Here is a 13,444-nt window from a genome sequence, read left to right as displayed (position 1 = left end):
ATTGGGCTGCATTCCTTTCAATGATGTCATATCTTTGTGAAACTGGACTTTTGGCCACTGCTGTTGACAGAATGCAAGTATCACAAGAAAATCAATGTACAACAGGAAATGAGGGTAGAAGGGTCTAATTCCAACATTTGAGAAATTGTGCAGTGCCCAACAGGTGCACACATCTCGTTAGGGATTGTGGTTATTTAAGAATAAAATAAAATACTTTTCTTTCAATTCATGTAATTTTAAAGGTTATTAAGTTGTTAGGATGTATTTATTAAGTTGTTTGTACTTTACTTAATACACAGCAATGTTAGGTATTTCTTTTGGTACTAAGAACACTGTGAACTAAGAAAGTTAGGGACCTCTCTCTGTAAGAACTCTGTAACGCTCCAGCTTTGGCATTTGGGGACTGCAGATGAACTTGGTATTGAAAACTTTGTTCTCAGGCTTTCAGCATTTAATTCTTTCAGTAGCTTATTATAACTTAATCAGAGAGGCATTATTTTTCTGTTGGCATTCTCTGGAAGCACATAGAGAATGCTCCCCTGCTTTCCAAGATAATTCGTTATGTAGGTAGATTTAATGCTACTTAGAGAAGATAAACCACTGTTATCAAATAGTGGCTTATTTAATTAGTATACTATATGTTATTTTGTGGCAGTTTACCAGATTAATAATGTTGATACCGTCTTAAGCCATATTTGTACAGCTTTTCTTTTAATGGCAAATCTTATTAAAGTAGATTCTTCCTTAATTATATTCATGAGAGGAAAAATCAAAACAGGTTATAAAAGAAATGGAATTCAGTAGGACATATTTTATTATTATTAATCAACTATCAAAATGATTTTCCTGTGTAGCATTTGACAGCAGTTAAAATGATCCCAGGACTGAGATAAATGTGTGTATTTTTTCTCCTTTCATTCCATAAGCTTTCGGTTTTTGGTACTTGAAATTAATGAGAAGCAAGGTGTTATAATGTGAAGAGCAATAGGAACCAAATAAAGCTGAATCTGCAGTGATACCAGAATGGAATTGAGGAGGCAGAGGTTAAACATAATTGGCACATCAGGAAGCAAATAGATTGCTATCTGATAGATCATAAGTTGTGTTTGTGTTTGCTATTTAATATCAGGGCAAAAAAGATAGGAAATCATCAGCATAATGATTAAAATTGGCAGGCATCCTAAAAGAAACTGAATGTGATTATAAAATTTTCTAAAATAATAAAATGGGACAGAATTACAAAGGAAAACCAAAATCTCGAAAATTAACTTTGGTAAACTCAGAACTCTTTATGCTCAATCTTGAAATGACTAGAAGATTTTAGTACCGAAGGGAGTGTAAGTAACATGAATCAATGCAAACTCATTAGTGAAACAAGCTCAGGAGGTAGTAAAAGGATTAATGATGTTCTGAAAGCTAGTGAAGGAAATACTCTTGCTGCAAAAATAGGAAATGAAAATCATTGTGTGGGAATGTAGTTAAGGGATCACATAGCTTCAATAAAACCTCCAAAGGAAGGGTTATTTTTTTGTTTTGGTTTGTTTTTCCTGACATTCTGTTAATTTAAATGCAAAGAATCTGCAAAAATTTGGTGAGATGAGTTACTGCTTGATCCTCAAGTCGAAATATTTACGTAATGAAAAAAAAGCTAAAAATCTTCAGTGTCTTTAATCTATTGAAAAAAGTAATTGAAGAACTACCAGTATATATATAATCTTTATTTCTACGTTTGTTATTAGTTTGATTGCAAGAGAGTGTAAATGAGAAGTAGGAAATGTTAAATACTTTATGTTGAAATGGAAAATGGGACCATGGCTGTAATAAGAAGTTACGGATGCACAAGCTGTACCCAAACATAAGTGAGTGCCATCACGACACCTGCTTTGCAAAGATTTCTGCTTTTATTTATAAGTTGATCAGTTTAAGGAGGTCCCAACAGGTTCTAAACAATTAGGTTTTGGCTTTGAAATGGCTAATTTAGTTTCTATATTTCAAAACTAGCTTTCTCTTTCTTATAGGCTGAAAAAGAAAATCCAGGACTCACACAAGACATCATTATGAAAATTTTAGAGAAAAAAAGTGTAGAAGTCAACTTCACAGAGTCCCTTCTTCGAATGGCAGCTGATGATGTAGAAGGTAATCAGAAGGAGTCTTGTTTAGTTCCTTACAGTTGCTGAAAAGCTCTTCCTCCAGACCTTTCTTATTTGATAAAAGGGACTTCCTCCCCTTCTCCCTTCCCTCTTATTGTTATTGTTATTATTATTGTTTTGAAAGTGGGAAAAAATAAACCCATGTACAATAGAAATGTAGTTCTTATTTTATATTGGTCAGATTTAATTACTTGAAGTAAAGCATTTGTTTATGCTGCATGCTTTAATTTTTTCCCCTACTAATTGATATGTTTGATGAGTTCTAGTTTCACCAAGAGACAAGCTGTTTGGAATGGTTATTTTATTTTGTGTTGACTTTATGCAAATACCAGTTTGAAAGTAATGAGTTTCTTCTTTTTAAACTTTAGTATTGCGTATTTTTTTTTTTCAAACACAGATTCGAGAGAACAATGTAATAATCATTCTTTTGGCCTCTTTTCACATTTTTGCTTTTCTAAATAATTAGAAATGTGTTTCAGTTAAATTTAGCTTAACTGAATTAAATTCAGTTCCCACTAATTTAGAAAAACATAGAGGTATAATTTCCCATGTTTATTAAGGGAGAACAAAAGTAGATGTAGATGTTTTCAACTGATTCCAAAAATTATGAGAAAGTCCTCATCATTATTCTAGATTTGAGCATCTGTAGCCTGTTAGGCTGGGTTATATTGAAGAGTTGGTAGAGCTGTAATGTTTCCAAGTCTATAATGAATCTGGTAGTACATTCAGTATAGAGGTTTTTATTAAACTCATATTCCCCATTGCCATTGTATTTGTTACAAATGTTACTTACTTTAAGGTTTCCTTGTGAAATGTAGCTTGAGAGGCCTGAAAAACTTGATTAAGCCTCCCTTTTAAATTGTATTTATTTTTTTTTTTTTAATTTTTTTAATTTTTAAGATTTCATGGGTTTCCATTTACCCCAAATTGAAAATGTTCAGTCTTTCATTTTCTGATATTTTATTTGGAGGGAGCCCTAATATAATTACAGAACTAAGTTGAACTGTAATGACTTCTGCTTTGCAACCTTGTCTTCCCTAATTATCTGGCCTTTATCTCCCCCCTCCCCCCCACCACCTCCTTGACCAACACATTGGAAATTCTTAGACTTGAATTTGGCAGCAAGTTGCATGATTTTTTTTTTATTATGTATTTTATCAGAGTATATGATTGAACGACCGGAGCCAGAATTCCAGGACCTAAACGAAAAGGCACGAGCACTTAAACAAATTCTCAGTAAGATCCCAGATGAGATCAATGACAGAGTGAGGTTTCTGCAGACAATCAAGTAAGCAACTTTTTATTTGGTTCTTATTTTTTTTAAGTACTTCAAAGGAACCACTCATTCTGTATGTTTTACGTTGGTATGATATTAATATTAAATTGAAATATTAATTTGAAATAAAATATTTGAAAATTTTAATTGCTGCATTTTTATTATTAACTCCTAAACTGTCCCTTTGGCTTCTGAGTACAGTAACATTTTTTAGAATGTTTAAAAACAGAGTGAAATGTGCATAAACTGGAATGCAGTTTGAACTTCGTGAGAAATGGAAAAATGTAAATGTTAGATTAAAGTGAAGAGAGGAGTTGGATAAATTATAGAGATTGATAACGAAGGGTACCAATATTGTTTTTATTTCAGAAATGGTACAAGTCATTAGCATAATAATGTACCCTTAGTGATGAATAGCACTTTCTAATGTTGACCAAATGGTGAACCTCCAAAAATCCTTGCCTTTGGGATATAGGTTAAAAAAGACTGAGAACTGTGTGAGGCCAGGAGGCTGGTTGATGGGCAGCAGCAAAAAGGGTCATTCTCGAGCAGGGGCACGAGTGCCTCAACCCAGGGGCACTCTCCTCGGGGGTGAGAGGGCGGAGGAATGAGGGGGAAGCTCCAAGCATAATTTCTAGATAAGTATTTTCAAACTAAAGAGTCAGATAATTTTCTTCAGCCTCAATGGGTAGAAAACAGAGAAAGCTGGGAATAACTGTAGTGGCACTATGAATGCAACCTTTTGGTGAAACCACAAGTAGAAATTGCTAGAAAGGAAGAACTTAGCACAGATCTTTTTCTGGAAGAAGGTGCATCATATGTTGTATCTTTAAAGAACTGAAGGAGGCCACCTTGGAATAAATATTAGCATACATCTCAGGGGAAGAGTATTCCTTGTAATTCACATTGCAAACTTCTATTTTAGCTATTTGGCCACCTATTTTGAGTGCGTTAGAGGGAGGAGTATGACCCATTTTAGAAAATAACGGTGACAGGTACCAACCCAGCTATCAAGGAGTGACCCTCTTCTTTTTGGTCCTCTAATTGAGGATCAGAAAGTACAAAAGACTTCATTGACTAGCCAAAATCCATGTCACAGGGGATAAACCCTAAGGTGAATATTTTACCTTTATTGGAAAACCCCAACTTTAACAGTTTTTAATACAGCTTTTTATTTTCAGTTTGGTATAAAGTGAACATGTTTGGCCCATAAAAGGATAAATTATCAGTGATCTCAAACACAGCTGTTTAAACACTTAGTTCTAAAATTTTCAGGTGATTTAAGGTTTAATTTATTTTGGTGATCATATGCTACATTTCTATAACTTGGTTTGAGCCTAAGCAGACTGACTCCTGGGACTTCTCTGCTGCTTCCCAATCATAGATTCATAATGTTGATCTAATCTGGTGATTGAAAAAAAGAATGTTTCTGCTGTTTGGAAGAGGTGTGGTGAAGGACATCCTATCTAGGGTGTCAGTAGGAAAGAGGCAGAACGGTGTTGTAGTTGAAGCTCAGATAGAGATGGTAGGTCTGGAGCCCTCATCCTGCTATTTTGATACCCTCTTTCCATCTTAGGAAGTCCTGGAGACGTCTCTGCTAAACCCAGTGTGGCTCTAAAGAGATACAGTTTGAAAACCAATTTATTAATAGCCGCATTTTGATCAAAAGGGAGTTGAGGTCAAGAGCCTAAGAGTCTTGACAAAGGCTGAATTAGGGTCTTGTCTCTCATTTATGGGGCAGTAGTAATATTTCCGTTCTGTTCTCTGGAGTGTACTCAGCCAACTGAATTAAGATGATTGGCAATTAAAATTTATTTCGTATCCATTTTAGGAGGGATAATTTGCCATGGAAAGTTTGTTGTTAATATATATTGTTTCTGAGACTGAAATTCAGCCATGTGTGCATTAGCATGGATGGCTAAGGTATAATTATTTGTATCACTGATATATATTGATAACTTTTGATATATATTGTTACCAGTGTTAATTGTTTGACAAATTAGTGGATAAAATTGCACCAAAATATAAAATGGTTTATCCTTCAAGCACAACATATTGTACGGTTATTATTTTTCTTTAAAATATTTTACTTTCTCATATTTAAGGTGGATATCCTCTTCTTTCAAAATATTTTAACAATATTTTTCAATAAGCATGGATTAAATACCTACTATACCAAGTACTGTACAAAATGTTATAGGAGAAAAGATTCCTGTCTGCTAACAAATATCCATATATTTTTGTATATATCAGCAGACTTAGGTTTGACTCCCCATTCCAGCATTTTGCTGTGTGACCTTGGATAATTTGCTTAGCTTCTGTGATTCTAGTTTCTGCCTGTGAAGATGAGGGTAATAGTTGCGAGAACTGAAATGATACACATGATACCTAGTACAGAACCTAGCATACACTCACAGCACCTAAAGCATTGTGAAATAAGATTTTTTTTTCCCTCTCTCTATGAAGTTGATTAGGAAAAATGATCCAGCAAACAAATTATTTTAAAAGTACTTTTGATTAATGAATGTGTCTGTTTGACTACATTTGAGCTTATGCAAATATTTTATAAAATTAATTCTTAGGATACATTCCAATTAATGGATGACTAGTGGAAACTGGTGATTCAATAGTCCAGAAAGCTATGCATTTATCTATTTACTCTTTATAATCTACATTTGCATATTCAGAGGTGAAAAACCAGCGTTTGGTTTTGATGCTGGCCTCAAAATAGCTTTTCCAGAGGTGTCCAGTCTAGACCAAACTAAACATACAGTGTAGGAATTTCCTTCCTTTAGAGTGTTTGTATAAACATAATTATACAAATTTGCTTGATACAGTTAGAAGCTCTGCTATTCCATGCAGTTTTTTTAATAAGACGTATTACATTTCTTCTGATGCCTGTGGTCCTCTCTTTCAGCGTATATGTTCCCCAGAGTTGCCCCCTTAACCCCTTCAGCAACCTGCAAGTTGCTAAAATTCCTTTCTACTTACACATACTATATGTCCCGTATCACAGAATCCATTAACTCCAAACTGCATATAATTGCATTATAATTATTTTACCCTCAGTTTTTCCACAGTTCTTTATTTTGTTTAATTGTCTGAAGTATTTTTTGTGTGTGTGCCGGTATTTTCTCTTATAGGAAACAAACCCTCGGGTAGTTAACTAAAATAATTTAGCTTCCCTGGTGCAAACCTTAGTGCCATAAATGAAAATGCTGTTCCGTGTACATACAGATGACATAATATTTGATATAAATTGCTGCAGATTGTTTTAGAAAAGGCCAGGCCTAGGGATAAACAGCCTTGGTCTTTATAAAGCTGCGTGGCAAATAGTGGATCAAGGATTAGCTCTAGGTTCTGGGTTTCCAAGCAGTGGTTTCCAAACCTGGTTCATCAGCAGAATCACCTGGGGAGTTTTTTTTCCCTTTTCTTTTAAAGTACATACAGACTCCCAATATTCATTAAAGTACACAACAAGGTATGGTTGTGTATAAAACAGCTGTCTGATCACTATAATTTGCTTCGTTGTATTCCTTTTGAATAAGCTTACTGTGGGTTTGAAGAATCTTCCATATTCAGAGATTTGACATTTTTTATTTGTTGAAACTAATTTTTCTCACATAATGGGATGGTCATATGACCCTTTTATTAAGCAGTAGGGGGCTTACGCCCATCACAGCAATACAGAAGGATTCAACTTTCTCAAAAACATAAATGAAAGGAACAGTTAATGTAACTTAAAATTGTTATTACTAGAGGCCAAAAACCAAAAAAGAGTGGACAGATGTAATTATGTAAATTCATTATCCTGTTTGAATATTTAATGTTTCAGCCTGATGCCGATATTTGAAATACAAGAGGTAATAAGGAAATAGTTATTGAAATATTTAATAAAAATATCGTTACTCCTTCAGAATAGGCTAAAATACTTTTTTACACCAAAATTCTGTATATTTGTAATTTTTAGAATTTCCATATGCTTATTTACTAGAAATAAGCTATGAAACACACACGTACACACAAAAATCTGGACACGGAGCTTGTTGGTTTTCTTTAAATAGTATAGCTGAAATGTTTTAGGTGTGAAATAACTGAAATCTGAGATTTGTGATTAAAAAGTAGGTAATAAAAGGTTATGTTTGTGGTGGTCTAGGTTGATGTTTTACTAATTCATATCTTCACGCTTGCATTGCATTTGAACAGTAAAAGTTTTTGTAGCAATTAACAGCTAAGAGAATGGATGTGAAAAGGAGAAGGTTTGCCTTAGAGACCGAGAGGCTATTTGAGAATGCAGAATTACAGTTAAGTTCAGTTTGCCAAAATATTACTATGAAGTTAGAACATGGAAATTGAAAAGGGCATATAGATACAAAAGATAAGAAGACTTTTTAAAAAATGGTACATGGATAGGAAGAATAGTCAAGTCAAATGAGAATTATTGATTTCTTCTCTCTTTCTTTAGAAAGGGGAGAAAAGTGCTGATACATATTATACTCAGAGGATGATTGCTGAAAAGGTTAAGGTAGAAGAATATTCTGATCTTGTCTCCCAGAAATTTAAATATATTTTCTAAAGGAAATAGTGTCAGCAGAGGTTTGGAAGAGAACAGATGTGTCTTAAGAGAGAAGAGCTACATCTGCGGAGGAAATATTTTAAACATCAGAACTGTGTTTGAAACTATGTTTCAAAACTACATCAGGTCTGTAACTTGGTGTTTTAAGTACAGAAATGAGTTACATGTAATAGCAAAATTTCATATAATTGTTCGTGAAATAGCAAAAGTGGATGATATGGTTGCTTGAATTCACCTACATGGGCCAGAGAAAGGAAGAATTGTAACCGGAAAAGGTGAGAGGCAGAGGTATTTTCTTATAAATCTGAGTGAGTAATGCTGAATGAAATGTTACTGACTTGGGAAAGCTGATGTTAGCTGTGCAGTGTTTTGTCAGCAGTGCAAGGGTAGTTGGGATCACAGGAGGGTACAGGCTAAAACCCCCATTCAACTAGCCAGTCAAGTATTTGTGCTTGATGCAGTGTTCATATGGTGGTTAACAGTGCAGTGATTCTTAAAAAAAAATGTAGACTTCTTTCAAATGAAACTGATTTTAAGAAGATTCTTTTTTCCTCACCCAACAGGGATATAGCTAGTGCAATAAAAGAACTTCTTGATACAGTGAACAGTGTCTTCAAGAAATATCAATACCAGAACCGCAGGGTAAGTTCAGTAGAAGCCTTGCAAGCTGCCACCCTAGATACTGGTTTACACCTAGTCGTTTTACTGAATTAAATAATAAGACTGTTGAACTATTGGAAATGGTTTTGTATCATTAATGACTGGGTTTGTCCTTGCATTTAAATATGCTGTTACATATATTTAAGTAAATACTCCTAAAAATGCTTATCTGTAATATAAGGTACGTTCGTATTCCGTGTAATCTCCTGTCTTTGACTTTGGCTTTTGTGTTACTTCTCTTTTCTTATTTAGTATTTTTTAAAATTATTTTTTATGTCTGCAGGCACTTGAACACCAAAAGAAAGAATTTGTAAAGTACTCCAAAAGTTTCAGTGATACTCTGAAAACCTATTTTAAAGATGGCAAGTAAGTATTGTCATTTATCATCCTTTTCTTTTAAAAATTAGAAAACTATGTGGTTTTATATGATACTAAAACCATATAAATTAAACCCTTTTACCATATTATTAATACTTACACCAACTTACTAAGATAGACTGTTAAAAATAGAAAGGGAATGGTTGATAATCCAGCCATAACTCTAGTCTGGAGCAGGAGTTGCATGCAGACTTTTTCTGAAAAGGGCCAGATGGCAGATATTTTGACTTGGTGGGCTTGTTGCAGCTGCAGCACTTCACCTCTGCTTTTGTAGTGCAGAAGCAGCTGTAGACAGTGTGGAAACAAGTGGCATTTTTGTGGCTGTGTTCTAACAAAACCTTACTTATAGACACTGAATTATATAATTCAACTGTCACGTCATAATATTTTGATTTTTAAAAAAATTTTTACTGTTTCAAATGTAAAAGTATTCCTAGCTCACAGACCATACAGTGAGTGAGATTTGGCTTACTGGCCTACTTTACCAACCCCTGAAGCAGTGATTCTCAAACTTTAATAGCCTCAGAATCACCTGGAGGGCTTGTTAAAGACAGATTGCTTTTGAGTCCCACCCAGAGTTTCTGATTCTGTAGGTCTAGGGTGGGCCCAAGAATTTACATTTCTGAGAAATTTCCAGATGTCATGGATCCTGCAGGTCTGTTAAGAACTGCTGCACTATTGTTAAAACAGTGTTTCTCAATACTGTTTGCACATTACAGTCACTTGGGTTCAGTGTGTTAAAATCCCAGTGCCTTGGCCCTACCTTCAGAGATTCTGACTCCATTGGCTTGGAGTGGGGTCAGGGTTCAGGTGTGTTTTTTGTAAAAGTGCTTCACATGTTTTTAAAATGCTGTAAACGGTTGTGATCCACTGTCCTGAAATAGGGCTATCTGTAAGACAGGAAGTATACTAAAAAGGTAAATAGGACATTATTTTAAAATTTACATACACTTGGCTGTAGAACATTCTAGAAAGCCGAGTAATCTTATGTGATTTATGTATAATACACATGTACCTATAATGTATAAACTGATGCAGAGGCTATGTCTTCTGCAGCCTCATACCTTATCAAGAATTCTTTGTACCTCAAGTAGAGTTTTGTGGACAAGACCAATTTCCTACAGTGCTTGAAGCAGAAGAATAAATGGTGATTATTTCAGCTCTAATTGGCAGGGACCTCTAACATCCTATACCACCATTGACATTTTAAGATCCAAATATCCATGTCAAACTATTACCATATTACTGTAGTAATATTAAAAAATAATAAAAATACATTAGAATGGTATATTGATTTTCATAGTTATTTTAAATAGTTCAAACAGGTTGAAATATTTACATTTTATTCTAAATTAAAGATATTGAGCTAAATATTATTAATGGTTTTGTGTTGTTTCATACTACTATTCAGGTTGTCTAGGGGAAATGTACCTTGTTGACTTAGTTTAATAAGCTAGCAGGTGTGTTCTGAAAATAAACTTACATCTATTTTTCCTTGGTCTCCCCTGCTAAGCCCAAATAACCAAAAAACACATTAAAAGAATAATTTGCATTAAGAAAATTATTTATGATACTGATTAATTGAGAACTATCCTGGAATAAGCACATTGAAAGGTAGAAATTCATTTGGAGCATAATTTTCATTAATCTGAAATGATTCACTCTCATTCCTGTTTGTACGTTAGAGTCACTTCGGTTCAGTTTTTAAAAATCCTGGTGCCTTGGTGCCATATTTATTTTTAACAGTTTAAACAGGCATATGGATTATTCAAGCTCTCTACTACTTTTTCTCCCTTCAGCAGCTTGTTTAAATTACCATTATTTGCGTATGAATAATGTGCCACAAGTTTTGTCCCTGTTTCCTCAAAATTGAAAATTATTAATAGAGGCTGATCTTTGAGCCATTTTTCAGTAGGAGGATGAATTTACATTGATTCATCTAATTCTTCCTAGTCCCCCTTTTTTGAGGAATGTCTAGGATGAAGATACAGTCAGCCCTTAGTATCTGCAGGTTCCACATCCCTGGATTCAACCAATTGTGGATTGAAAATATTTGGGGGAAAAAATTCCAGAAAGTTCCATAGCATTTATATTGTATTTACAGCTATTTACATTGCGTTTACATTGTATTAGGTATTACAGGTTAGAATCTAGAGATGATTTAAAGTGTACTGGAGGATGTGCATAGGTTATGTGCAAATACTACACCATTTTATGTAAGGGCATTGAGCATCCACAGATGTTGGTACCTGAGGGGGGGTCCTGGAACCAGTCCCTCTTGGATACCAAGGGACAGTTGTACAAACTTAGCTTTGCTACTGAGAAACTGATAAGGCCCCGCAAGGGGACTAGGGCATCACGTCTGTGCTCCAGATCATATGAAGATGGACTGACAGGAAATACGGTGCACGTGAAGTAATTTTTAAGAGCATATTTTTATATATTGTCGACTCATAAATATTGAAACCACATGATTATTTTGTTTTAAAAGTATATTCTAAAAGTAATTTAAAATTCTCAGGGTTTTTTTTTTTTTTTGAAAGAAGGTAAGAGAGATTGGGATGAATCAGATTCAAAGTAATGAGCTTTTTCTTAAGTATTTATCATGCCCATTGATATACAGATTTTGAGACTGAGTATAATGTTTTAGCAGATCTTATTTTGGTAAATTCTGTGAAACTGCAGCTGGAGACTATGTTTGAATCCTCTTTGGCCAGTTATTTTTTCGACCTATAAGTGAACTCTGGTTGTTGAGGTGCCACCCATCATTAGCAGCCCATCAACACCTTATTGCCAGCCAGAACCACTAGGGGGCAGTAATTCCTAGATAGTTTCAAATGATGCAGGACCCTTCAGTTCCAAGCTGGGATAAAATTTATGATACTCGGTACTAACTTGCCTTTTATTTTCCCCTAAATTGATTTTATTGCTACTGCTAGTAGGGCATTTTAAGTATAAAATATTTTTAAAGGATGATTTTTGGGGGGATAAAATTAATTGTTCTTTTTTTTTTTTTTTTTTGAAACAGGGCAATAAATGTGTTCATAAGTGCCAACCGACTAATTCATCAAACCAACTTGATACTTCAGACCTTCAAAACTGTGGCCTGAAAGTTGTATATGTTAAGAGATGTACTTCTCAGTGGCAGTATTGGACTGCCTTTATCTGTAAATTTTAAAGTTTGACTGTATAAATTATCAGTCCCTCCTGAAGGGATCTAATAATCCAGGATGTTGAATGGGATTATTGCCATCTTACACCATATTTTTGTAAAATGTAGCTTAATCATAATCTCACACTGAAGATTTTGCATCACTTTTGCTATTATCATTCTTTTAAGAATTATAAGCCAAAAGAATTTACGCCTTAATGTGTCATTATATAACATTCCTTAAAAGAATTGTAAATATTGGTGTTTGTTTCTGACATTTTAACTTGAAAGCGATATGCTGCAAGATAATGTATTTAACAATATTTGGTGGCAAATATTCAATAAATAGTTTACATCTGTTAAACATTTCTTTACTTGAAAAAATGCACATATATATTTGAATATATATATGATCAGAAGACCAAGACGACTTGGTGTAATGTCTAAAGAACTTCTAACGGGAGCTTATTAGCAGTTTATCAGATAATAAAGCAACAAGAATTCCTATTTTTTTTGTCCTTAATCACTCTGGGCAAAACGTAGTTAATGAAAATATTTTCGTTAATTATTATATTTGAGGTACTGAGTATTTTTCCAACCTTTGTTTTAAGAGACTTATGAGAAGGAGATGGCAGTTTATAGTGTCTTCACACTGTACTGCCACTTTTGAACTCTACAATGTAAGATTAAGTCTTTCTGGTATGCTGGGCCCTAATAAGCTTTGCGCCTTTTTTCCATAAATAGCCACAACTAATAGTAAGTTGAAGCTGTACCAGTGCTAGTTGGTTTGAAATTGTCATGAGTGTTAATAATATTATATACACTCTTTAAATATGTACAGTTTTGTTTTACCGTAGAGAAGTTTTAAGGAAATCATGTATCAAGTATTCATGTTAAGTGATTTCATTTTTCAATTATGATAAAATAAAGGAAAAAATCAGAATTTATCTTTTATAAAGATTTTAAATGTTAAACTAAATTTATGTTGGCAATATAAATTTTTTTGCTATGATGCAATTTAGTTATTTTTTAAAATTCTTTCTCCCATTTTAAAAAACAGACTTTTAAAGAATTACTGTCATTAGCAACATAAAAGGAAATCGTCCTGTTAGATGTAAACAGGAAATATGTGGAGGGGAGCAAAAAAAAATAGACAATTGGATGAAATCTCATAATTTATGGACATTTTACTGAATTGATTTTTTTTTTTTTTCTTCAGAGATACATAGCTAGTAAAACACAAAGAACTGGCA

General features: G+C 33.8%; 1 protein-coding gene across 3 annotated transcripts in view; it reads left to right on the top strand.

Annotated features, from left to right (window-relative positions):
- PDCD10 (programmed cell death 10) overlaps positions 1–12,555 on the top strand; it is a 39,987-nt gene extending 27,432 nt beyond the window's left edge. For all 3 annotated transcript variants that reach the window (XM_059921981.1, XM_059921983.1, XM_059921982.1), the window contains 5 exons: positions 2,019–2,136; positions 3,312–3,438; positions 8,566–8,644; positions 8,946–9,028; positions 12,069–12,555. In XM_059921981.1, the coding sequence (XP_059777964.1) occupies positions 2,019–2,136; positions 3,312–3,438; positions 8,566–8,644; positions 8,946–9,028; positions 12,069–12,150 (489 nt within the window). In that variant the 3' untranslated portion in view covers positions 12,151–12,555. The remainder of the gene's footprint in view (positions 1–2,018; positions 2,137–3,311; positions 3,439–8,565; positions 8,645–8,945; positions 9,029–12,068) is intronic.
- The last annotated feature ends 889 nt before the right edge of the window (positions 12,556–13,444 follow it).

This window comes from Balaenoptera ricei, chromosome 4, assembly GCF_028023285.1.
Source record: "Balaenoptera ricei isolate mBalRic1 chromosome 4, mBalRic1.hap2, whole genome shotgun sequence".
Taxonomy (NCBI): Eukaryota; Metazoa; Chordata; class Mammalia; order Artiodactyla; family Balaenopteridae; genus Balaenoptera; species Balaenoptera ricei.
Note: the sequence above shows the minus strand (reverse complement) of the source record. Positions and strands in the feature narration are given on the sequence as shown.